Genomic DNA, 27,699 nt, shown 5'->3' on the forward strand with positions numbered 1-27,699 from the left:
AAGGTATCGTGAGTCCTTGTCAAGGATTTGAGCATGTATAGAAAGATTATACACTCCACTTATCCATTTACAAAATCTGACCCTATTAACAGGAATTAAGGTAAAAAAGAACATTTTATTGATACCACAAGGAAATTACAAATTCTATTTCAAATTCACATTTATATAAGAAACATGACTAAATATACAAATGTTATTTCATATTAGCTACAAAATCTAGCCAGAGCCATTGAGTGAATATAAAATAATATGCATGTGTCTACTTTCTGAATCATTAAAATAATTTAAAATACCACCAGTGACCTTTCGACTTGTTGCCATGACAACTGCACTGCCCCTTTAAGAGACCCGGAAATAATTCCCAGTGTGTTCACTGGTCGGAGGCTCCACACGGGACAGCTGAGCTACTTGCAATGATATCCAAGCCCGTTGCCTGGGCTGTTCGTGGCAGTGCGAGGTGCTGGCGACTCCGTGCTGTCTTTAAAGCAGCTCTCGAGGCCACGGGCGTCAACGGTCGACGCTGGTACTCCACCCCGGTCCGTGACGGTGTCTCTGGTATGGAGGAGATACTGGCGAGGGTCGTCGTACCTTTAGCTTCATACGAAACAAGAGACAAATGCCCCCCTCCTCCCGAATCCAACAGCTTGGAGTTCATGCACTTTTACAGAAGTCTCGACAAGGAAGATAAAGTCGATTTCCTCACAAAACTGTCCCAAGATTACGGAGTGGATCACAAAAGTATTTCGGAGCTCGCTGTGAAGCTTTTGGACATCCAGTTACGGGACTTAGCGACCATTTTGCAAGTAGAAGACCGGCTCCGGTACGGTTTGACCCCCCGGTATAAACAGTTTTTAAGTCATATAAGCAAAGCAGAAGGCGGGGTAAAGTTTCTGGTGGATCTTCGAGCTGATGTGCTTGACATAATTGCAGCCAAAGCTAGCGAGAGCCCACATATCAGGGTAAAACATTTATTTACATTTTCTACGGGTGCTCGCATGGCTCAAGTTGTACCGTTCGCGTTTAGGCATAGTTTGCAAGGAAGGAGAGACATTCCATGAGATAGATAGAATTTCTGTGTAAACAGAGGCTGAGAATAGCCTTCCGCGTGACTAACCTTTACACGGTGACATAACTACACCCTCGGCTTTGCCCCAGTTGTATGGTTTACTTTTCATCACAGCATGGCGGGCAATGACCTTTATCCCAGTTTTCACTGCTTGCCAGACTTGATGCACTGTGTGTTGGTTCATCACCTCTTGGTTAAGTTTGCTTGAGACAGACCTTTGTGACGAGCTTAGTTTGTGTGCTTCCTTGGCTAAACAGATTAATTATCAGAGCTGCCTTTCTTTGTTGCTGGATAGCACATTAAAAAAAGGCAATATTTTGAGTCAGTGAGGAAGATATTAAGAGCTTCGCTGCTGCAGCTACAGTGAAAGAGATGAATTTAAAGCAGGCATGTAATGAGTATTTTGAGTGAATCTTTTGACGACAAAGTGAAAATAAAACTGCAAGAAAAGGCAGTGGGAGACAGCTTCCATGCTCTTTGCACCCTTAATAACACATTTTTGGCAACTTATTTTTAAGCAAAGCAGCTTCCTGTAACTCATTGTTCAGTTAGTCATGTTCAGCCGAATGTAATTATAATTTCATTATAATTTTTCATTCTTTTCATGCTTGAGTGTAGCAGCATTCATGCATGCCATATAAAAAGGGTGAATGATATTTTTCAGGTAACATAATTATGAACGTTTATCCCATTTACTTTGAGAATATAAATGAACACAGCTGTTTCCCCCTGAGTTTCTAATTTTCAAATTTTTCCCCAAAACGTAGAATAATTTGAGAAAATGATCTGAGTGCAGTGCATACACATCTAGTGCAAACCTGCACAACTTGGCAGGATAATTTTTAGTAAGATGCCAGAAGTAATACTGCATATTTGAAATTGTGATTAGATATTAAGCATATTTATAAGATAATATAAATAGTAAAAAATTTGGGAAAAATAATCAGCATTGCAAAGTCCAAGATGAGAAACTAATTTTGCTTTTATTTACTGCTTAATGATGCTTTTGGTTTGCTATGGAATTATAAAAATACCAACTAAGACCCTGGAGTTAATTTGATCTGTAAAAAAAATAAAAAGTTTAATGATTCAGTTGTCAGAATAGTTGGAACCAGAACTGAAAATGAACACCAGTTAAGGAGCAGATGGCAAATCTTGGGTTCCAGCATGACGACTTTCATGTGTACAAGCTGAGTTTAGTGTAACCATTACTGTCCGCTCGCACTGTAATGGAAACACAGCAGTGAATCATTTCAGAGCAGTTTACTGCAAAGTTGTGTTTTATTGGTGATGATATGAAGACTATGAGTAAGGAAAATGTGTTACAATCATAAGATTTTCTATCACTATTTAAAGTGATGCTAAATTAGCAATTTCTTAAAAGTAGAAATGCTTTCAGTCAAGTAATGCATGATACAGTTTTATCCATTTCTGGTTGGTGAATAACTTTCAGTTTACTTGGCGCTGGCAGATGAGCCAAAAAGGACATTTCGAACCCTGGTTACAAGTATTTCTCTGATCAACACTCAGGCTTTGCTGCAGTTTTTAGGGGGGCTGGATTGGTTTATCCTGGACCTCAGTTTGCCCAAAATAAAGTGAACTGATTGGTTGGATAATTCTGTTTTTTTTATTTCACCTGGTTTCCCAACAACTTGTGCTGTTACTAGGTAGCACTGTAAAAAAGATATGTGTAAGGAAATGTTGTGGAGAGGCATAAAATTAAGGACACCATCTTTAAAATCTATCAAAGAAAATCCCTTAAATCTTTGATACTTTCAGGCTACCGGGTCTGCTGGTTGAAGACTAACGCTGATGTGGTTATAATAAAAAAGAAAATCCTTCAAAGCTTTAGTGTCTGTCTGCAAGTGTGATAGTTGCTTTTTGTCCAGTGATCACCTTAATTTGCCACTGATATCAGTTTATTTATAGTTAAATGTCTAGTTTTAGTGGTAGAATGAGATCCTTTCTCCATCAGAGGTGGGGAAAAGACAACAGCAGTCCAGGACTTCGTACCTACAAAATGAGGATTCCTGACAGATGAGCAATCAGAGCCCAACTGAAGCCAATGCTGTGATCCAGCTCCCCAGTATTTGGATCTCTTTTTTTTTTTTTTTACAGTTTTATTACAGAAGTCACAGTTTGATCGCACAATTCCCGCTTTGTTTAACATTCAGTGAGCACATTGATATTAGAGTGGTGTTTAAAACGTTCTCTTTAACCTTTAATGTGACAGTGATATGAGGCAGTTATCAGCACAAAAAAGCAACTAATATATTTCTTTAAAGTCTAAGCCGTAAAAAAAAACCTATTTTAGGATTGACTACATTATGAGTCTGTTATTGGACAGATAATTTTCGTGTTTCATTATATTTAATTCACGTTTTCGCTCTCAGTGACACTGAGGCACGGATTTGACAAGCAGCTGGGTTTATAAAGGGAGAACAGGCTTTATAGAAGCTCATGTTGTGAAAAATTGCTGTTTATGTGAAGCAACATCTTCCAGCAGCTCTTTTTTAAGCTGAAACTCCTGTCATGGCGTGTAGTAGTAGTAGTAATAATGCTTCTGAAAAAAGCATTTTTTACTATTAGAAGAAAAACAGTTACTGACATGCTGGCTAAAGCAAATCCTGCTTCTGATAAAGCCTTGTCCACTTCTCTCAAACACACTTGATAAAATGCCCTCTGTTGATTTAAGGAATGATATTTGATTTTTTTTCCTTCTCAAACTTTGATGTTGAAAGCAAAACATGAGATCATTAGAGGCTATTACAGTAAACTTGGACTTGCTTCCTCCTGAAATGTTCTGCTTGTGGAGCTGGTTGGTGTTGGAGTGAAAAATCTGCTCGTCATCTTTGTTTCACCATGAAAACGGATAAATGTATGAACGACTTCGACCTTGTCATCCAAAACCCTGACTGAGCTGTATGGGGGAAATCTCATTTCCCTTCTGCTCATCTTTTTTTTCCCTGCTGTGAGGTGGTTCAGATGCATTTATTCTCAATAATCGAGGCCCACTGAGAGCTTGTACAGCTCGTAAAGGTCCAAGCTGCCTACCGGGTCCTTCTACCCAGCGCTGGCCACCGTGGTGTCAGTGGTGCCCCTGCAATCCTTGCTTGTTGTTGTTGTTATTGCCAGAATTGATTGAGCTAAAAGTGAGAAAAGGTCATGGTAAATATGAAGCTTTTAGTACAGGGAGAGAGGAAAAGCTTGGCAAAGTGAGATTATTATCAGAAAAACACTAAAACATCATCAGAAAGAGAGGGGGTGAAGTAGATCGTACAATTCAGAATTTGCTGAAGTTTGAAGCTCACAAGGCTGCATTTTTTGTGGTTTTTGCAAGAATGTAATGTTGAATTCTGCAGTAGATTAGTCTCTCTTAGTCAGATAATTGATTTTTCTTTATGTTGTTTTTTTCCCTTTTACCTTCAGCTTTTTCATTCTCTTTTACCACAAACTAAGAGGATGAAAGAAACCCCGTCAGAAGTGTCCTTTCAGTTGACTCCTGAGGGTTACACTGTCCCTGAGACTGTCCCCCCACCCAGCCGGCTAGTCCAGCTGACACGTGGCATGTAGCCTACTGGGGTAAAGGTATGGACACTTTAGTCTCTCCTGGAAACACTCAGGGCGTCAGTGGTCATTTGGCCTTGTGTGGGCAGACCGTTCCTTCCAGATACCGCAGTCTCATCCACTCTGTATAATCCCACTATAACTGCACCTCAGGCCAGAGAGGAGTCCTTGTAGCAGAGTCTGTATCAGCTCAGGGCATCAGCGCCTCAGCATTGATACAGCCAGTGTTGAAAAGTGTTGCTTCGTTTTCTTTTTAATGGAGTGTAGGATTTTCTTCTTAACCCTCCTCTCCTTTCTCCAGTCTCTCCCCTAACCTCTGGCTGCAACCTTTCCGTTTCTTAAGACTTCATCTTCTGCAAGGTCTCTGGAAAAGCGTGACCTCCTTTTTGTGTGTCTGAGAGGTGGTTACCGAGAGGCAGCCGCTGCTCTGCTCTCACAGCGTTGCTGCTTTTTTCTGCAAAAATGGTGTGTTGGGATTATCGGCCATGACACATTATTTCACCTCAAGCTGCCTCAGACACACACACACTCTCTCTCTCTCTCTCTCTCTCTCTCTCTCTCTCTCACAATGGAAGTGCTAATGAAAGTTTTGCTGAACTTTTTTTTTGGACTGAGAGCTACTTTTCATTAGATCTTCGCTCTGCAGAATTTCCCACCACAAAACCTGTCTACCATGGAGATGAATAATGTAGGGGAGGGGGTGCAAATTCTTTTACTTTTGCATTTGTTAGCTGTTCACAGAGAATTTCAGCCATTTGCTTTGATGCTACTACCGTTGTTGTGCTTGTTTGTATTAGCCATTATTATGATTGACAAGCCTGTATTAAAGTAAGCCTGAAGAGAAGTCATCCTATGGAACAGCCAATATGAGCTGCATTTATGTGCTCGAGTGTGTGCACTTGTTTGTGTGTTTGCAAGAGATTTGCTTTAAATGAAGTCTGACCTTTGCTAGAGGACAAGCCTGCTTTGAAATGGCAAGGTGTTTATTGAAGTGGCCCTTCTACACCCATCGTAAGCTCCAGAAAATCACTATTCATAATGTGAAAACATTCAAACAGCATGCAGACAGCCAGGGGACGGTACAGCCGGCACAGTGTGTAAGATAAGAGTATGGAATTGTTCATTTCCTACAGGGAATTAAAAGAAAAAGGACTTCAGTCGCTCAGTAGTATGGCACTTTTCAGCTCTTTCATAAACGAGGTTATGAGGTTTAAAAGTTTGTGTTCATCCACTTCTTAACGGAAGCAGAAAATCTGCAGAAATATTTCCATGGAGCTGTCTCTTTAAACGGTACAAAATAAACTTTTTGTTGCTAAAATAAAATGGCATTCCTCACTGTGTTGACCTTTCCTTTCTTATTCATCATGTGCATTTTGAAGCTCATTTGAACTGACAAAGCGGCTGCTGATCTATTTTATAAGTGAAAAATGCAGGGAATTTTAGTTTATCAACTGGACGTTAACATGTTCTCTGGTCTTTTTGTCTCTTACAGGACCTAAATGGTACTTTGAAGAGCTTGCTGTCTGAGTGGTTCTCTGTTGGTCTGCTTCGACTGGAGAGAATCACCTGGCAGTCCCCCTGCGAGATCCTGCAAAAGATCAGCCAGTAAGGGCATCTGTTCATGTCTCTCCACTTTCTGCAGCATACATTTAATTTTAGTCTTAATTCTTTTCCTTACAGTTGTTCAGGTGTGTTCTACCACATCTGTGAAAAGTGGCTAAGATTTCTGCACATGCTTAAGCAAAATACACTTCTAAATACCTTCAAGCCATAAGATTTTTATGTATGTGTGTATTTATTCATTTACTTTCTGGTCTTCGTAAAAGGTGAAAACATAGAATCATGGTGAAGAATGCAGAAGAAAACCCATCTACATTAATAGCTGCATTTGTCTCATGAACCTAATTCAGATAATAGTAGTTATCTACAGTAAATAGAAGAATGCACACCCTTCTTGTGATAAATAAAAGAAAAAATAGTAAAATAAGTAAAAGTCTTGCTGGAATTTCTTGAAATAAAAGACAACATTAGACTTTAAAAACTGAACTATTTTGATAAAATTGGTAAAATACACACTTAAATAAGTTAAATGAGCTCACTTCTAGTTAGGAATTTATTTCTTTCCTAACCTGAATGTCCTAAAACAAGCTGCTGAACAAACACTGACTCTGAGCTTTCTTACATTTAATCAGTTTTTTTTTTTTTACCAAAATACATCAATATATCAGGTGACTGACTCAACCAATGCAGAGTTCTGCAGTACGAAATTTCCTGGGGTTTGAAGGTAAAGAACAGAAATGTTTTGGGTCACTGTCGGTTGACGAGGTTCTGTCCAACCAGCTTAGCTGCTTTTGGATTATTCTGAGCAGACACTATGCATCTGTGAATTGCCCTGAAAAATCAACTTCAGAAAGTTTCCTCCTTAATTAATGAAGAAATAAAGAAAAAGCCCACACCTGACTTGTCTCTGAAATGGTTTTTGAGTCACCTGTCTAAAAACATTAAAGCAATTTGGAATGCTTTCCTCCATCGAGATGCCAGTTGAACATGATTAGTGGATTTGAGGATCAGAAAAGCATGCAAGTAATTTCTCAAGCATAATCATCTCTTTGAAAGTTGTCAAAATGAAATTAATTTATTTTTCTGAATATATTGGCAGTCATAGATGATGCTTCGCTGCTTTATTCAGAATGACAGTGATCCATAACAAATGTAGTCAGAGTAAAGTGGCTTATTCTAAATGGTAACAAGCACATTAGAGAAATGCCTCTGATAATCATCCATGCAAATTAAACGGTAGCTGTTTTTGCACGTCGCTGGGTAGGCTGATCATTGTCGTTTGGAATATTAGCTTCATGGGATTTTAGCTTTGAATAGAAATCTTTTTCCGGATAAAGTTGTTGCACCTGATTTGCTTTGTGCAACACAGTCAGTGGATGCTGTTCACATTATTCAGACAGTGTCCGGCATGGTGTGCTCTGACGAAACCCAGACGATGGAACTGATCATAACAACATTGTACACTAATTTTATAGTTAATGTCTTGTATTTATATCAAAGCAACTGATCTGGAATATTTCCTCCAAAGAACTTGCTGTCCTTCTCCTGGAGAGTTAGAACTCAGTAGCATGAATCTAACAACCTCTAAGCATCTAAATAGGATTATATTAGAATGAAGCATGAAAAATGTAAAATTATATCAGATTTAACTAGCTCTATTTAATTTACTGAAGTTAAATAATTGAATCTGCCTCGGAGAGTTGCTTTTAGCTACTAAAACATCTGGAAATGAAGCACTATTTTTTACCTACCTCTGTCTGAAATCTGTGGCCAATCATCTTAAGTTATAATGCAGATTTGCCTCTATTATCACTATAACTGCAGGTTTAGGACCATTAACATCAGAAACATAGAAGGGGACAAAAAATGAACAGACTTGGACTTACTTTGAGCCCTCTGCCAGGTATGAGGCGGTGCATCCTATAAGGAACTGGAGCGACCTGAAGCGCCGGGTGGGACCATACCGACGCTGCTTTGCCTTCACCCATGCTGCCATGCCAGGAGAACCTTTGGTTGTGCTACATGTGGCTCTAACTGAGGACATCTCTGATAACATACAGGTGAGAAGTAACTGCTGCAGGCTGCTCATTGTGGTGTTTTTCTCACTTTACCACACCTCAGACGTTCGCTGGGTAATGGATTTTTCCTGTGTGAAAAACAATAGCAGGACCTTCAAGCTGCACTTCCTCCTGGGAGCAGCCTCTGCAGCATTCGCTTCTTTTTCAGGCCATTTCGTTTAAAGAAATATTGACAACATTGATATGAGAATATTTTGTGATGTGAAATTGTGAAAAAAATTTCCTCACTTTTGTCCCAGCAGTTAGTTGTTCTAACATTACTGCTCCGTCTGCAGCTACACTTTCAAAACATTTACAGTAAGCTCAAATCTAGATGAAGATTTTGCCTTTGTGGCTTAACGATGACATGTTTTCCTCCTTTAGAGTATCGTCCGTGAGTTTGCAACCCTTGACTCAGAAGAGGACGTGAATAAAATAAATTCAGCCATCTTCTACTCAATCTCCTCAACCCAGGCTGGCCTACAAGGAGTGGAGCTGGGCAACTACCTCATCAAGAGGGTGGTGCGAGAACTGCAGGTGGGTGAAGGGGGTCTTTAGGGGGCAGTATGCAACTTCATCAGCAAAAAATGGACAGATGAGGAATTAAAATGTATTTAATAATAATAAAATGGCATTTTTCTAAAAGTTAATAAATGTTCACAAATGTTAACAAGATTTATCATATTTATATGTGATAAATGTCAAGTTTGTCAAAACAGGGATTTGAAGGAAGCTAAAGATGTAGTGTGCTTCAGTTCAGTGGTTTAAGGGAGCCAAAAGGTGGGAGTTCAAATGAAAAAGTCCCAAATTGTGAGCTTAGAATGGTCTGGAGTCTGTGATGTGTTTGGGGAGGAAAGGGTATTTAAGGCTTTAAAGGTGAGCAGTAAGATTTTAAAATCAATATGAAATCTAACAGGGAGCATGTCCTCGTGGTTTTTTTGTCCTAGAAATGAATCTAGCTGCAGTGTTTTCAATCAGTTGGAGACAAAGAAGGGAGCCTTGACTGAGTCTAGTGTATTCCAGTAGTAAAAAAATAGAAAAAACATGCACACTGTGTTTTTTTGGTTGTCAGCAGCCGAAAGAAACTACTGGATTTTTGCCTTGAGCTGGAAAAAAAGCTAAAACAACCTGTTTCACGGAAGTGTCAGAACTAAGGTTAGACTCAAATGTTGCTCCTGGATTCTTGGCAGACTCTGTGATATCAGTGGAAAGCCTTCCAAGATTGGAACCAAGAAGACAGAGAACTTGGGGAACCAGACAGAACCGCTGACTTAACATCGCTGAATTTAGGGAACTTTCGGGCCATCCAGGTTTTATGTCACAAAGACATGTCATGAGACTCAAAAGGCTGCTGGAGTCTGTGGTTTCCGTTAGCATGTAAAGCAGGCTGTCATCAACGTGTCGTCATTTACATTATGATCTTGAATAAGTTGGCCTAAACTTAGCACGTAAACAAGGAACAGAAGTGGGCCAAGGACTAAGCTTTGTGGTACTTAAATGTATATGGACTAAAATGGAGCCATCTCCACTCTGCGCGCTCAGCAGCAGGTCACTGATCACATTAACAAGCACTATCGCTGTACTACGAAGGGCTTTAAAATATCTGGCAGCTTAGAAATGAATTCATCACAAACTCACTTGATAATGCTGCAAGTTGGTTTAAAAGGTCTTCTTTAACTTACCATTATTTATTGTAGGAGCTTCACAGACTCCAGATTGTTTCACATAAGTTTGCAATAATTAAATTTTGCTACTTAAAACACAAAGACTGCTGTAAAATATTAAATCGGTCAAGGCTTAACTGGAGAAAGCAAAGGAAAAGAATCTGTAAACATTTCTCATTTAAGTACAGTAATCAGTCAGCTCAGTGAAGTTTCCAAATCATTCTGTCCCATAACAACGAAGAGCTAACAACAACACTGTCAAGATGGAAATCTACGGATGTTGACTCCGAAAGAGTTCTTCAGTTCTTACCCTGAGATGAGGAATAAAAGTCATTTCTGTCCTTAGATGCTTCCCAGCAGGTCACAAAAGAAGAAGGCAGAGTGGTTCCGTTACAAAAAGAAAGTTTTCATTGTTATTTGGGTCTCGGAGCAGTTTTGGCATTTTAATGCTACCTTGTCACACTTGAAAGCTTATACATACAGGCAGAGTAGCACTCACCAGACAGAGTAATGACATCTAATCCATCGCTCTCAATAAGCACAGGAGGGCTCTTCATGTTGGACCACTCCGGCAAACACTTGAATGGAACATCAGAAGCCACTTTGCCCAGCAGATGGGGAAAGCATTTTACAGCATATCCTCATCAAAATCTGGTTTAAAATGTTTAACTTTATTCATCTGACGGGACTGTTTGGATATCTGCAAGTGGTTTAACTACCGGCATCACATTCATTTAGGACAGCGGTGGGGAACCCTGGTTCTCATCCTGCAAGTTTTAGATGTTTCCCTGCTCCAACACAGCTGACACCAATGAATGAGTCGCTGTGCAGAATTTGATTGGCTGTTGGATCCATTTGATTGGAATCAGAGAAACGTGTCCGTCGAGGACCAGAGTTCCCCACCACTGATTTAAGAGCTGCTTTTATGCAAAGCAAATAGCAAGTAAAGAACAAATGTTGGGGTCAGTTTAGGGTTCCTTATGTAGCTTGAAGCTACTTTGACGTGTAAACTAGGACGTTAAAGATCGCTTTGCCAACTTTCAGATCACCACCCTTGACTTTTAAAGGCCTAAAACATCTGTCATCACACCAGCAGCTATGTAATTAAAAACAGTTATCTGAGAGAAGAGGGACACTGAGAATAATCTCCTTTATGTTTGAGTATAAGTGGCCTGCAGGCACATGAGCAGACAGAAACACCGTCTGCTGTCTCTTTATCCCACTCCGTCTCTACTCAGCCGAGTGATACAGTAATAACCTTACATCTAACACTCATTGTTGGGGCATTTTTATTAGAAAATCTCTAGTCCATGCTACATGGGGTTGCAGTAAAAGTTGCAGCTAAGTTAGTGTTGTAATTACTATCAGATGATCCAACAGGAAACTTGAGAAACGGATTTTAGTTTGTGACTCTCTCCCTCGTGTTATGATGATGTGATGCAGGATTGTTAAAATCAGAGCAGCATCTGCATACGTATCTAGCACTGGCAAAAAGGGATGTCATGATTACAGATTTCCTTGATACCATTACTGTCTAGAAAAAAAATCCAGATTTTACCATTATCATGATTATTTTATTTTAATTAATTTCCCAACACAAATGTGTAAAATCACTTGAACGCTCCTTATAGGGCTTTAAGTTTTAATTGAGGCTTTCACATTAACGCGTTGATGCAAAGAGATTAATCTGTGAAATTAACACATTGTTTTTGATTTTTTTTGCAATAATGCATAAACATCTTAGTTATTTGAGTCATGCTATAATAAAATACCAATTCAGGATTATCTTGGTAAGAGAAGCTTGTTTTGGGCATGTAGGGGCTTTGTCACAGGGGTGAACAGAGTCCATCAAAACCCCTTCATCCTCCTTATTTCTGAAGATACTGACAACTTTGCAGCCTTACATGTAGAGGATGCTGCAGGATGACCCATCCGATATGATCAGACATTTTATGGAAAGTAAGAATATTCAGGAATCCTTTTGGTTAAATAATTGTGGCATTTAAAACGCGATAAGCTGTTAAATAAAGTGTGACGTCTCTACTGGCAAACCAACACTTTTAATCATAATTTGGGATTTTTATGTAATGGGGCCTTTTCTCTGATTCAAGTCAGTCTGAGTCAATTATTGTTTGAATATTAAAATGCCTTTTTTCTGTCTGTGTGCCTTAAAATTGTGTACGTGATCTGTTTTGTTCGGATCTGTAGGGAATCAGACTGCTGACTCTGACATTGTGCTGTTCTTGCACGCTCCGGGTAATCAGACTTGTAATATGCAGGGTTTCTGACAGTCTTACCTCACATAAAGGTAAGGGAAGGAACAACATGGCCACAGAGGGATCACTATGATGATGGATAGATGATGAAGTGGAAAAGAAAAGGTCATAGACATGATTTAAGGTGAAGAAAGGATGTCGTGCTTGTCTTTGTAGATTAGTCCCTGAAGCACAGTTCTGGCACTGCCCATTCTTTTTCTCATCCTTCCTTTCTGTTTTGTTTTTCACCTTCCTCATGGCTTTTATTCGCCTTTCCGCTACCTTTTTCTTTTTCTTTTAACCCTTCACATTCCAAAAATGAGCCCGGCTGAAAGGCAGAAAACTCATGAGTGAGAATAAACACAAAGGGGGGGCACAGCTTGACACAGCTTGATTTTTGGGGGAAAAAAGGGGGGAGGGTAAAATCAAAGACGAAGAGTGATGCAGACAGCAGCGTTTCCCACCAGGGGTTGTCTGACACTTCCACTTTCACCAGCAGCCTTTCACTTCTCTGCTTGCCACATTGTTCTATCACTTATTAACATGGACAGAGAAGCACTGGAAAGGAGTGAGAATTTTTCAGAAAAATAGTAGTGAAGTGGCAGAGAGCTCATGAGATGTGTGGGTGCTGGATTGTGTGTGGGCTGTCAGACAAGACAGGCACAGAAGAAGAGATGGCTGTGAGGGAAAGGACAGGTGTTACAGGTGAGAGTGCAAGAGATGGAAGCAGAGGAGGAAAAAAGGGGAAGGGGTTATCCGTTTCCATCGGTAGAGGCGGATTGTGAAGCAGTGGAGTTGATATGTAATGAAATCCTTGTCAGAGGAACTAAGGGGCCGAGCTGCAGCCTGAGGTTCTGCTTCTACTCCAGCCTTGGGAAAGACTGGTGCCCTTTATGTTCCATGTGCACCTTTATCTGCTTTTCTCTGCTCCATCATCTCATGATTCTTTACTTCCATCTGGAAACGTAGGGATTCTGCAGCTATGTCGTGGTGAATACAATGGTTCTGTGTTCTTGACTCTTTAAATACATGTTTCAGCCCCATTTCTTGGTTTTTCTAACCCCATTCCATTTAAACGTTAACCTGGATCTTTTTTTTTAACATACATCATTTTTTTAATTATTGTGTTTTTCACAAATGTCTTTTTAAAAACATGTAATAAACTTACCTGAATAAATAATAAACTAGCACTGTAACCGCTCAGTGACTAAATCAGAAATCTGGGTTACCATGTCATGTTACCATGTTGGCATCCTGACAACAGTGTTTTGTCAAATAGAAAGCGTTTTAATAATAATGCGCTGCAGTTAACTTCACCCATTTTGTCTCTCCTCGTGTCTCCTAGAGTGAGTTTCCCCACATGGCCCAGTTCTCCAGTCTGTCCCCCATCCCAGGCTTCTCCACCTGGCTTCAAGGCCTGCTGAGCCAGTACCGAAAGGAAGGCCGAGGCTTGGACCTCCTTTCTGAGCAGGAGTGGAAGGAGGTGGAACATGCCACCGATTCAACCCCGGGGACCACAGCCGTCGATTCCCTCCGCAAACTTATCAGCACCAGCGAATGGATGCGTTCGGAGAGGCTGTCCAATGTCCTGGAGCCCATCCTGATGCGTCTCTGTGCATGGTACCTCTACGGGGAGAAGCGGAGAGGTTACGCTCTCAACCCAGTGGCTAACTTCCACCTCCAGAACGGCGCCACCATGTGGCGGATCAACTGGCGTGCCGACACCAGCCCCAGGGGTGTGGCGAACTCCTGCGGCATCATGGTGAACTACCGATACTTTCTGAACGAGACGTCAGAAAACGGCGCTGCTTACCTGCAGAATAAAGTCATCACAGCATCGGAGCAGGTGCTGGGGTTTGTGTCCCAGTTTCAGAAAAACAGCAAACTGTGAGAAAAACATGAAGATACACATTTAATACACTTACTGTTTGGTTTTGCAAGTTTGATTGCACTTGGTGTATATAACACATTGACTGACATATTATTTCACGAAGACTGTTGTTGATATTTGTCATGTTTGGTCATATATATCCAAAAGCAGCAGCTTCACCACGAAGGGATTTTCTCAATATTTTTTTCATTTTAATTTGGAACATTTCTCACTTAATATAACTCACCCCATCTGCTGTTTGCTTCTTTAGCTGTACAGCCAAAGCTTTTTGATTTGCAGGTCAGGCTGCAGCTAATGAAGCACAAGGCGTGTATCAATGCCACGGATGTTCATGGATAATGCTGTAAGCAGCCAGGGTGCTCGCCTACTGGAATAAATGATGTTTTTATTCTTACATTTAGCTGCACTGTCTTACTGCAAACATGTCAAAGAATAAAAGAGATTGACTCTTTTTCTGGATTGATTAGAGTCTGGAAATATAATTTAATTTTAAATAACTAAACATAATTTCTTTGTGTGTGTCCCATGTCTGTCATATTATTCCGTAGACTGTGTTAACTCTAACCCAGTTAGACCATTTTAGTTTTTTAATTTTGGGAGGATTTTTGCCGTCACAGACACAATTAAAAATTCTGTCCCGAGATCCATCACTGTGGTCCGGACTGCTCTGTACAGGTTCCAGGCAGGGCTCGTAGAAGCCCACATGCCATTGTTGTGAAATAATATATCACAGCAAGTTGACTGTGAAATTACATTTTGTCTCTCCAAGGAGCCAAACTTTCTTTTCATTTTTTCCACACCCTGTATCCCCCCCACCCTTTTTTTTTACTCATTGCGCCACTCCGTGTCCTAGAAGCTAATGGAGTGAGAAATAAAGTTAAAGTAAATGGTGAGATTGATGGTGTTGAGTAGTGAAGAGGGGAGGAGGAGAATAAAGAGGCATAAAAAAGGACAGTTGTTTAAAGGATGCCCTTGGCAGACGAGTGTGAGCGTCTCCAGAGATACTGGTGACAATAAAGAGACGCATACGTGCATCTCCATGCACAGACGTGTGGGTACACAAAAAAAAGATTAGCCCTATTAGGCCGTTTCACAATGGAGGCGGGTGGACAATGTAGTATGGGTTGCTATGGAAACAACACTGACATGATCCTGCTCAGGTTTGTTTTGAGTCACCTTTGCCTCTGGCTGTGGCAGCGGATCAGTTCGGGTTAAAGGCCAGCAGCATTTAATTACAGGTTCTTTTATGAACTATGTTCTATTGTAAAAGTAATTACTTTTTTCAACCAGTCGGTCAAGTGTTTCCCCTTGGACTAAGAAGACAAATAGCTGAAACTGTGTGCAGTTACAGTACTGAAATCAGATTAACGGACACAGTGGGCTCCTCTAAATAAACATCCTCAGAGGAGAAGTCGGGATGAGTCGATCTGCGCTACATGGCAAGCCTTTAATGGGTTTGAAGATAAGTATATGGCAAAATGCTAATCTGGTCTACCTCTCGAGTGTTGCACAAAGTTTGTTTGAAAGTGGCTTTGCAAATTAATTCAGTTTATTAAAATATTAAATAAAGACGACATGTTAGAGCATTAAAGATCTGTGATTAAATATCAGCAGAATTGGATTTCTATGTGAAAGCGTTTTGCAGACTAATGTAACTGCAAGGCTTCTGATCAATGATCATGTCCACTTTGGGTCACTCTGTGCTAAGTCCTGTCTTCTGTTTAATCTCGTCAGGCTGCAGTTGATCATTTTCTCAGCCCTGCACATGATGATAATGCATTCACAGCCAAGTTACGCTCACTTTTCAGACATGTCTTAGTCCCAGGACTTCCCAAAAAGCAGCAGAAGACCTAATTACAACTGATTGCAAACTGTCTGCTCTGGAAATTCATGCCTCATCGAAGATACACTAGTAATCCACACGATCACGTGTGCATGGTGACAGAACATTTCTCTGGGAGGATATTGTCTCATCTGATAAACTAATCCTTTTTTTTCTCCCAGAAAAGTAGAAAGGGCTTTCACTTTGACATTCATTTGATAAGGCAGGAGATTTTAAAGCCTTCAGTCAGTTTTCAAAATGAATTTTCATGGTATAACAAACAAGACAAAGGCTATCACTGAAAAACACTCAATGGGTTTTATTAAACATGCAGTATAATCTATATATACATCTAATAAAAAATGTAAAGGAAACATTGCATAGCATCTTTTCCCCCAAACCAGATTCTCCTGCATTATATGGCTAAAGTGTTTAAATAAAATAAAGCTGGTCTGGAAGCAAGGCCACGTCTCATCTACACCACTAATCACCTCTTTTACCTGATTCACCCACACAGCACTATTACTCTTGTTCTCTTCATCCCACCGTCCCCCTCTGTCCTCATTCATCCTCCTCCATCCACCCCCTCTCTGATCCATCCATCATTCATCTGCTCGCTCTCCTCCAACCCATCCATCCTTACCCTCCCATTCATCCTTATATCCTTGTTTCTTCCATTCATGCATCCATACTTTCCTCATCCATTCATCCCTTCTTTTCCTTTTCCGTCCTCCCTTCCTTTATTATTTATCCAGTCATATATCTTCTTCTGTACCCCATTCATCCTTCCATCATCCTCTTCAGCTATCACCCTTTACCCATCTCAACTTTTTGTTTATTTATTTATTTTGTTGATGTTTTTCCCCCCATACACCATCTGAGGGACCCTAAGTCGACTTGGGTCACTGGCATCCTGAGACCGAACCACCACACAGCTTCCCTGTGGGTGTCCACCCCTTATAAACCAATCACAAACTGTCCACAACTTCATCCTTTCCATGTTGTTGAGGCGGGGGCCCTGCGATGGACTGGCAACCTGTCCAGGTGTACCTGCCTCCCGCTTTCTAATTGCTGGGATGGGCTCCAGCCCCCCAGGACCCTGAACTGGACTAAGCGGTGTGGAAAATGAATGGCTGTTGAGGCATGGTCCTTGCTAGTGAACAAACATTGATACGAAACACTAACAAACTTATTTCCCTTCAGTACTGTGCAGAATTTCTTGTGATCTGGAAAAACATGGATCAATGTCACACCTCGTGGGCAGTAACAGCAGAGGAAAAACTCAAGAGGTTTTTTTTTCAGTCAGAAGCTTAAATTAAAATATTCTATTCAGCCACATACTAACTGCATCTTCCTAAAATCACTTTATTGTTAAAGTGAGTCAGGCCTGTGTCAAGGATGGACAAACAACAAACTTGAACAGGAAAACCCGTAATTTTGCTTTTACAAACAAGTTTTCTCATTTTTTAAGCATTTAGGACACCCACACACACAAAAAAAACACACTCACTGCATTTTCTGAAGACCACTCGGTGCCTTTTGAAGAGCTTTCACCGACAGTAGCCATATGCTTCTAGTTGTTCAGAGGTTTCATAAAAATCTTTTACAAAAGAGCCACTTTAAACCAGTGAAAAGAGTGCAGATGAAACAACACAGAAATCTTTGTGCTAATGTAGGATGTCACAGAAGGACCTTACTGAGATTTCTTCTGGCTAAAAGTCATTTATTTCCCCACAAAAGATGATGGATATTGGTATTTCTTTTTGTAAAGTATCAGCTCAGTTTCAGAGATAAGGTCTTTATAGGGTGTGCAATTTTTATTGCAGCGCACACTCGTGACATTTGAGTGAAATCAATGCCTTCTGCTTTTTTTGGCTTGAGTAGCTTTTTACATCACATGCTCTAAATGTCACTGTGTGCTGTTTTAACTGCAACATTCGCAGGTAAGCCATGATGTAAAGAAAGCGGGATTTTCAGTTGATACTGCGCTGGCTTTAGGCCACTCACTGAATGTGCATGTGTGCATATGTGCGTGTGAGTGTGGGTGCGTGTGAGGGTAGGGTTCACTCAGGTGTGTTAATCCATTCTTCCTGGTTGCTGTCCCTGGCCCTCCTTCATGCTTCTCACTTCACATCATCACCATTCTCCTCCTTCTCCACCCTCTGGTAACCCAACCCTGCATCTACAACCCATCCAATCCTTTGGACTGTCTTCAAAGGGCTTCATGGTTTTATGAGCAATCAGGACATGCGCATACACAAGCTGGCCACATGTGCACGGCCACACACACTCCCATGGATACACTGAATCTGCCTATATTTTGTGAGATGGGACCTTTAGAGGGCAGCAGAGTTTCACTATATGTGTTTCATGCTCATAGTTGAACACTGCATCTCTGTGGATTTGGCTGACCAGATGCCACGTCTCTCACTTTACCAATTAACCAAAAAACCCTCTCTCTTCCTCCGTAACTTGTTATTGCATGCTTTTTCAGATCCTTCCTCTCCCTATGGGTCTCAGTTGTGGAGTGAGTCAGAGATTGACAGATCTGCTATATCTGGTTAGAAACTGTAATTAAAACTCATTTGGCTTGCTGATGACATTTTCTGCTCCCCTTTCATTCACTGCAATTAGTATAAGTTAACCTGATGTCTTGTATCAGATTAGGTTATCCAATGATAAAGAAGTAAACAGGCAGGAGTAAAGGTGGCATCGCCCTCAGGTGGAATACAGCTGGAAATTACAGTCGGAAAACTTTCTCCCTGATGTGTGCACACAAAGACTCTGTACATTCACCCGATTCCACCGCATCACTTTCCCACAAGAAAGAACGACTGTTCATTGTTTTAGTTCTTACTGCAGATCATTCTCTAACAACATGATTAACCACAAAAACATCCAAAAGAAGTGTCTGAACCATGAAGCGACCACTAATTTCAAAGACAACTTTGAGGAATTCCAAAGGGATTAATAAAGTATTCTGATTCTGATTCTGATTTAAACATCCCAGACCAAGACGGCACCTAACACATGGCAAGACATTAAGACATTGTCATCCAAAGAGCTTTAATCGAGGCAGCTGGACGTCTTTTTGTTAACAGTTAGCTTCTCATCAAAAAGGCTTCCTAAGTTCTAACCTGACTGGGGAGAGTTCAGACTGATAAGTTGTTTGACTGTTCGAAATTAACGGTTGATGAAGTCACATGAGTGTCATTAACCCACTCAACCATCCTGTGGGTTGCTAGGAGTGTTTGACCACCCAGACAGCAGACATGTTTGAGCTGAATTTGGGCTACTTTTGGCACTTATGGCTCAGTTATGGCACCAGCGAGGGTTGCATGGGCCAGAAGTGGTCCACATGTTAGTTGCCAGCCTGACTTGGATTATGGCACACCTCGCCACATGTGGTCCAGATGCCAGTTGCTGGCCTGGACGTGGATTGTAGCAAGTATTTTGTGGGCCAGAAGTGGTCCTAATATGGGAAGCCTTCCTTAATACTGTTTTCATATGGGGGTTATGTGGCTGAGTTTTGGCAGCTACACTCACATTTAGTCAAGGCCGTAAGTCAAGGCCGCATTTGGGCCAAAAAATTTTAGCTATCTGGACAAAATGTCAAGTGTTTTGGTCACAAGATTCCAGGTGTGAATAGTTTTAAAACTGCTGGGAAGAAGAGTCAAGGAGGAGCTGGACAGATTAAACCTGAGGTCACCACTTCTCTTTAATGCTGGTTTTTCCAGTTTAACATAGATGGCTTCTTTCACTCCCCTCAACCATCTGTCTTCCTTGTCCAAAATGTGCACATTACTGTACTCAGAGTGTCTCTGATTCTTAAGATGCAGGCGGACGGCTGAGCCTTGACCTAAGGAGCTAGCTCTTTCCGCTCACCTTGCGTTTGGGTGTTTTACCTTTCAGGTGGACCAGTTTCTGGCTCAGTGTGTTGCTGGGTTTGAAATCTGCAGGAAGACTGTACTGGTTTCAAGCTCTTAGGATTATTATGGTATGGATTATGGAGAATCTACACCAACCTACTGCAAAGTTGACATTTCATGTTGTGGTATCCCCACCACTGTTGCTAGCATTTGTTTCAATGCATTGTTTGAGATAAAGGAATTATTACAGTTTCTCCTTAGATGTCTGACATACCATACATTTTTCACCTTTAGCTCCTCAGATGCTCTCTCTTCATCTTCTGCTCTAAATATCTCAACCATCTGGAAATTTTCTGAAACACCCCTCCATCTCTCCTGCTGCTAATTTAAATCACCTCCTACCACCCAAGTTAAATTCAACAAACTTTAGACAGATGGGCACAAAACCAGATGCAAAAATTTATCAGAGCAGCTGCTGGGACTGTTTCATCCTTTGTTATTATTTAATTTTTCAGCTCTGAGGCCTGACAAAAATCTTTCTGAGCAGAAAACACCTTGATGAGACACACATATTACACTACACCATCCACGCACTTTTTAAATAAATTGTTCCAAGACATTGCCTGATCCAGATTAAAGGGTCATTCCAGAGATTTTGCAGTACTCCCCCATATAGCTGATGAACTCACTGGAGACAGATTAAACGAGATTTAAACTATTCGGTTATGCTAGTAGCTCTGTGAGACCTCAGTTTGGCACAGTGGTACTTTGAGCTGAGCGCTAATGTCAGCATGCTAATATGACCACAGTGACATATTTAGCAGCCTAGCAGGTAGGACCTTCACTTGAAGCCAGCTTCGCTTTCACCACTTCACAGGGCCTATTATTGTTTTGCAGAAAACCTCTTTTTAGAACATCAGTTTGCCAGTCAGAGGAAAAATGCCACAAGACTTAGCATAGTAACATCAGGATGGGATATTGTAGCCTAGTGGTTACGGGGTGGGCTTGGGTCTGAAGGACAATGGTTCTTGTCGCTGGTGTGGAAGCAGAGGTGAACCATTGTGGGCCCCTAAGCAAGGTCCTTAACCCCCCCAACTGCTCCCCGGCGCTGACATGAGGCTTTTGACTCGGCTCTATCAGAAGAGTCGGCCCTTTCAGATCCTAAATGGCTCTTCATTTAATATCGTAGATCTTCAGTTTTAGACTTCTTTAGCTATTTTTTGTGCAATTTTTCATTTGAAAATATGTTTAATGATTTAATTAAACCTTTAAACGAACATCTAAAAACAAAACCACGCCAAGTAAATAAAGGCCAAAGTCTGAACATTATGACACTTTAAATTAGCTCATTTCTCCATTTTTCCTCACACACTGGTATTTTAAATCTGGCTTCCAGCTCTGCACACCTGGTCTGTACCTCTACACTCCCTGCCTTCTGCAGAAAGTAGGGCTGGTTGGATCTATCCAAATCTTGATATCATCAATACTTGTAACGGTATATATCCTTATCAGTGTGATGAAATCGATAACTTGTACTCGTACTCGGTATTCAGAAAAATATTCTGATATCAGAGAACTCGATATCACTGTGAAAAAAAAACTAGGGATGTTAGAATCAACATGTTAATGCAAAGAGATTAATTCATCAATTTTATCATTGGCTGTCCAGAAACAAAGTTATTGCTAGTGCTATTTTAAAAATCCAAATTTGTTATTATCTTGGTGAGAGGAGCAGATTTAGGCCATATAGATGCCGTGTCACAGCTGTAAACATATTCAAAAACCACTTTATCCTCCTTATTTATGAAGAATCTGACAGTTTTCCAGCCTTACATTTAGAGGATGCTGCAGGACAACTCATCTGATATATCACACCATTAACCACCCAATCGTCCATCTGGCAATCTGGTCCACGCTATTTACCAGTCAGCTGTAACGGGATTTATTAGTACTCATATCGGTACTCGGTATCGGTAAGTACTCAAATGTAAGTACTTGTACTCAGATTGGTGCATCCCTAATTATTAGGCCAAACCAAACTAAACATGGAGAAGAAGCTTTGAGCTTTTATGCTGTAACAAGACGAATAAACTGCTGGTGGAGATTAAACTTTCACAAACACGGACCCTTTTAAATCCAAACACTTCTCTTCTCATGTGCTTATGCATGAACTCTGCATTGTATGTTTTAACTTATTTTTGTTAACTGCTGTTAGCTTTTAATCACTCTTGTATAATTATTTTAAATGATTTTATATGACTATTTGAATTGTGCACAACCTTTTAATTATGTATGCATCTCTATGTTCTATTATGTAAAGCACATTAAACTGCCTTTATGTATGAAACTGCAGTATACAAATAAACTAGCCTTGCCCTACATGCAGCTGTGCTTTGGAGAAAACAAGGTTGGCTTTCACCTGGCAAGCGAAGGTCTTCCACCTCTCCTTCCTAAAAACCGTGCTTGCTATGTGTGTTTAAAACTTTTCTTTAATCCTTATAGTTGCCATTTCTGGTGTGGAGAGACACGGAGAGACCAGTTTGGACAGTTAAGTTCGTTTTAGTAAACAGTGTTTACTTATAGTTTACATTAATTCTTAATATTTTTATGTGTGTTTTTAAAAATATCCATGTTTGTACGTACTTAGCTTTGGCCTAAAAAAAAAAACAAAAAACAAAAACACAAAAAACAAAACAGTAAATCTAATACCTGGTTTCAGTAGTTTACTTCTGAATATGGAGCATCTCTCTATATACTTTAATGAAACACTGATGTTATCTAAACAGTATTTTTATAGCTTGTTAAAGCTCTGATCAAGAGGATATTATTTATCTGCTTCCAGATTACAAACAAGGATTTTTACATGTTTGAGTTCCAATCAATTAATAGAGAAAATCCTGCCAAATGATTTTTTTTCTTATTCCCAAAAGTAAATTTTAGGATCATTTGCACCCAGTGAAAATTTCATTTGAAGCTCACAGATATGCCAATCTCACTACATCTAAAGAGAAAGAATCCTCTTCATTCCCTTCACTGATGAAATAAAAAACTTGTGCAGCAAGTGAAAAACTTTTTCTTAGAGACAAACTGAATAATGCGACGGTGGCTTTTCGCTGGTTTGTCTGTTGTAGTCACTCCATGCATCCCAGGCATCCATTAAGGCAACAGACCTCCTCTACACTTTCAAGTTCACTCATGCATTTGGCCGGTTATCTTCAAGAATTGGCTTATACTGTTTTTCTCCTTCACATCAGCTCACCGTGCACACTGTCCTCTGCCTCTGTCCCCACGCTGCGTGTACTTCCCTTCATCCAGACATGCACAGCGGTTGCAGAGCTGCATATTGAAAGGATATGCGGTCTCACTTCATAAAGCTGAGTCTCATTTAAATAGAGGCAGCAGCTGGGCTGATACACAAGCCTTGCCTCGTGAATTCATACTTGTCTTGTTTCTCTTGACTAAGGGAAGAGGAATGGTGTCACAAATTACATTTTCTTATTTTTGTTCAGCTGATTTATTCCTTCCCTCTGTGCTGCCATCAGCAGTAGCCCTCTACCCCATCCACACCTCTGCCACTCCCCGATCCGGTTTCCCGCTTAGCTGGTTGCTTTGGAATGGAAGGCTTATAGCAGTGGTAATGAGAGATGCTAATTGGCCTTGCTCTGCCTTTAGGAGGTTGGATAGAAATGGTGACAATGGCAGGATGTGTGTCTTTCCCACTGAGAGCTCTCTTTATCTTCCACATAGAAGCTTTCGTATCACTGACACCTTTCATGCACTTGAGTAACTGAGGTCACACTTTGATACTGTACTCCATCAGAGAATTGAGCTGATTTGCATTCTTAGAGATTGAAATTGAAACTGGACCAAAAGGAATGCAGTGATTGTGACTGTGATTTTCAAATCCTTTGTAAATTAATGCTCAGAGTGAAATGAGGGAGAATCAGAGCCCAAATGCAAACTGGGATTCTGAGTTTGGTATAGATGTTTGTTTATATGGAACACATGAAGCTTGGTTAATCTTGCATCTATTTATATTTAATGTTAACAGTGTACACGTTTCTCATTTCTATATCACTGCAGATCTGTCTGATGTCTTCGTATCAAGCTGCTCTCATATTTCTGCATTAGCTGTATTACCTCAGGAACTCAGTTTGTTTTCCAACTTTCCTTCTCTTCTGCATCTAGCCATCTCCCATACCTATGAGAGTAACCTATACAATAATATTACAACCAATGGACATTTCTGATGAGTTTTGCTGGAAAGAAATGATGTATAGAAAATGTTCTTAGCTGCTGGCATGTTAGCTGCAATCATAGCTTTCCACAAAACCCTCGGCTTGTGGAACAACAGCATGATTCCTGGCAGTAATCCTACGGATAACCTCTACCCAGCAGAAGACACTGCATGAAATAGTCACTGCCTTGGAACAAAAGTCTGCAGTATGCAGTTAAAACCATTAATTACACTGTAACTGTCCTGATCTGTGGATTTTGTTAGTCTTGTCATTTTCAGTTTTGTCTTTCCTGTTTTATTTGGTAGTTCCTGGCCTTGTGTGGTCTGTTTTGTCTTCTGCTTCTTTTTCATCAGCTCACTTGGTTTAACTTGCTAATTCACCTCACCTGCTCTTCGTTAGTTGTCCTCAGTATAGAGGTTTACCCCTTGGTTTCTGTTACTCTTTGCTAGATTGTTGTGGTTTCCCTGTGCTGTCTGTGGTTCTGTTTTCAGTAAGCTGTTTTTATTAAACTCTTGATCATTGCACCCTCCTGCCTTGTGATGGGTAGATGAGGCCTCATGAAGCGCTGTGGCACATTATGCAAACTGTATTGATACTGTGCTGGTACTGTGTCACTGTGTTGCTCAACAATGACACCTGCTGGATCCAAACATCATTACAGGCAACCTAGTTGAGATACTCAATTGACATACAGATTCAATAACCTCGTATATAGAATTTTATTTTTGTGTTTCATATTCTATTATTTATGCTTATGTACTTGTATTTGAGACGGGGGAGTTTCTTTTTTTTAATATAAGTTTTTTTCAAGAAAATAAATTTTTCCAATGTCTTGGCATTCAGGCGATTACGTTTTTTGATGCAAGTTCTCCGGCTTTTGAGAACACTCGCTTACATGACACTGATGAGGCTGGTGTGCATAAAAACTGCCTTTAGTGTTTCAAATATTTTAAAAGAAGCTGGGATCTTGCAGTGTTGCTCTCTACCAGGTATCTCTGGACCTTAATAACTGTGGTCTACCTGCCAACGTCCTCATCTAGTTGCTGCCACAGGTTATCTAAAAAACAACAAATTGGGATTTTGGTTTTAGTCATCAATTACAAATGACTTCAAAAGCGACTTACATTTGAATGACAGAAGATATAAAACACATCCTTTATTGAACACTGTCAAAGATGAGACAGGTAAATGGTCTGTACTTATATAGAGCTTTTATCCAAAGTGCTTTACATATACGTCACATTCACCCATTCACACACTCATGGCAGAAGCTGCCATGCAAGGTGCTAACCACGACCCATCAGGAGCAAGTAGGGGTTCAGTGTCTTGCTCAGGGACACCTCAACATGAGCTCTACAGGCCGGGATCGAACCTGCAACCCTTGGTTTACAGGACGTCCACTCTACCCACTGAGCCATGCTGCCCCAAAATGGGATGACAGAAGTGCAGTGAGGAAACCTGTCAATGCTTTCCCTCTGATGTATCGGACACGCAGAGCCAGCAGATGGCGCTCTTTGACCGTGTCAAAAGTTTCGACACAGACGATTTCAAGCCTTTGTGTCAAAGTTGACTCGATGTTTCATATGTTTCACCATTCCTGGAGGTAACTGAGAATAACAGGATGAAACAAGGAAAAAAAAAACAAAAAAACTTATTTGCCGATATAAGATCAAAATGGTCCCACATGGCGGAAACCTTTCTTTCTCTTTTGTGCTCCATATCACAAGGGCTTGAACGGGAGAACTGTGTTACAAAAGATCTGTGATTCTTTTGCTAGAGACACATCCTGTTGACAAACGTGCTTCCTTTTAAACACCGTTTTGTGCCTCATTGACAGGCAAAACAGCAGCTGTATGTATCCAAGACTTTTTCTTGAAGGGGTAGCGCACCCGTTTTTTTTTTTTTTAAGCAGTAAACAACACAGTATTTTTTAATTGTGATTAAAACTGCTTATATTGAGCTGCATAGTTATGATAAGTACAGTCCAGCCACTCCAGAAACTGGTCCTGAAAAGATGCAGCTCTATTTATTAAATCGCTGATCGCTGAAGGTGCCACATAAAATTCAGACTGATTTGACTGATTAGAGAAAGCATGTGTGGTTGTATTATTGAATAATGTGAGACTTGAGGTAAAATAAATACTTCATCATATGTACATTATTTTAACCAGTTGTTCCCAAACTATTTCCCTTGAAAACCCTCTTCATGCAACTACCTAAAAGCCACAAACCCCTTGCCCCACCAGCTGAAATCAGCTTCCCTTAGCTAGCTTCTCCCATTGCAGCATTCTCAATGAGTCCTTTCCTGTCCTTTTATAAAAACCAAAGTTAAAAGTTCCATATTATACATTTTGTTTTTAACAATTTCATGAGTGTCAGAGGTCCAACAACATTGTTTTACAAGTGTATTACCCCAAATTCAGCCTTGGTCCTTAGTTTCAGCCATTCCAAATGTAGCTCTAGTGAGCTCTAATGAGAACGGTCTGTTTCTGCGTCTGAACCATAGACTGTATACAAAAGATGGACGAAGGCTCCGTGACGTCACCCGTAGGTTTCTGATGAGCATAAGTGAAGCTTGTACCATCGCCATCTTGGCAGCGTCACGCATGCCATCGCTCCTGGAAAATACAAAAATAGGCAAAGTGGCGGAGCTGAAAGGGCGGCTGTGAGCGTGGGGGTGGATGATTGACGTCTATCGAACTCTGAGCTGCTTGTAGCTAAGAGCTAACTGAGCCAACTTGGATCTAAAGTGAGGTAACTGGTTAATGAAGGTAGGTGGGCTAAAGTTAAGGTGCACTATTTGCTGGCTAAAAACCGCGGTTGTGCTGCACTCTTCCTTCTTTCTGTGGATATTAGATACATGTCACTCAAAAGGACACGCCCCTAATTATGCCAAATTTCAAAATTAAATAACATCCAACCGGATGAGTTAGAAAAAAAAATTCTAACTTTAAACTTTATTTCGCTGCATGGTGGTGTGGTGGTTAGTGCCACAGCCTCACAGCAAGAAGGTCGCTGGTTTAAATCTTGGCTGGGGTGAGGTTCGAACCTTGAAGGCAGTGGCCTTTCTGTGTGGAGTTTATGTTCTCAACAACAAAAAATTCAAGATAATTTCATGGTGGATATTATAACCTGGCATTGTTTGACCTGGATCATGTTGATTTTCTGGATTTGGTTCTAGATCTGGAATCGAGAAGATTAGAAATATAGGAGATACTGGGTGGGCTGTTGGGCCTTTTGGGGTTTTTCTCAGGTGAGTGACCCTATGGCTTGGTGGAGGTCTACGCTCTCTGAGTGTTTCTAGCTTAGATCAGAGGCGTTGATATACTCAGCGTTGTGACATCCGTTGACTTCACTGTAAGAGTGGTCACGTGGGCCATGGAGCCTCCAACAGTTCCAAACAAAGCCTGCGCTGCTAGACTACTACGAACAGACAGCAGAGATCGGATTACTGAGGGTGGAAACTAAATAAACACATACACGTTTGTCACTGAATACATTATTATGTTAATGTTGATTTAAGTGGTGATCAAGTCATGTTTGACAACAGATTAAATAAGTGTAACCAGCACAATGTTTAGAGGGAGATTCATCTCAACCAACAAGCTAGCAATTATTAAAGACCTGACATGATGGTCCTCATTAGCGTCTATATTTCTTACTGCTAACCGTCCTTATAATTCACTTTTGTAAGGTTAAATGATCAGCTT

At 40.6% G+C, this 27,699-nt stretch overlaps 1 protein-coding gene and 1 long non-coding RNA gene across 2 annotated transcripts; one reads left to right on the forward strand and one right to left on the reverse strand.

The window, feature by feature from the left end:
• The first annotated feature begins 358 nt into the window (after positions 1–358).
• mlycd (malonyl-CoA decarboxylase) lies at positions 359–14,984 on the forward strand. The gene is made up of 5 exons (XM_041997403.1): positions 359–959; positions 6,126–6,238; positions 8,097–8,253; positions 8,635–8,787; positions 13,515–14,984. Exons 1-5 carry the CDS (start codon positions 414–416, stop codon positions 14,058–14,060), a joined length of 1,515 nt encoding a protein of 504 aa, XP_041853337.1. The 5' UTR covers positions 359–413; the 3' UTR covers positions 14,061–14,984.
• Positions 7,225–26,952, reverse strand: LOC121647737. Its single transcript, XR_006011883.1, has 3 exons — positions 26,939–26,952; positions 25,856–25,860; positions 7,225–7,944 (listed from the first exon to the last, which is right to left on the reverse strand). It is a non-coding gene; the product is annotated as an uncharacterized LOC121647737 (long non-coding RNA).
• Between the last annotated feature and the right edge of the window lie 747 nt (positions 26,953–27,699).

This window comes from Melanotaenia boesemani, chromosome 10, assembly GCF_017639745.1.
Source record: "Melanotaenia boesemani isolate fMelBoe1 chromosome 10, fMelBoe1.pri, whole genome shotgun sequence".
NCBI classification, from domain to species: domain Eukaryota; kingdom Metazoa; phylum Chordata; class Actinopteri; order Atheriniformes; family Melanotaeniidae; genus Melanotaenia; species Melanotaenia boesemani.

Bases quoted from the DNA above. Each gene is read 5' to 3' on its own strand.
- mlycd (XM_041997403.1), top strand. From the start codon at position 414: ATGATATCCAAGCCCGTTGCCTGGGCTGTTCGTGGCAGTGCGAGGTGC. The intron at 960-6,125 runs GTAAAACATTTA...TGTCTCTTACAG, and splicing joins GCGAGAGCCCACATATCAGG to GACCTAAATGGTACTTTGAA. The intron at 8,788-13,514 runs GTGGGTGAAGGG...CGTGTCTCCTAG, and splicing joins GGGTGGTGCGAGAACTGCAG to AGTGAGTTTCCCCACATGGC.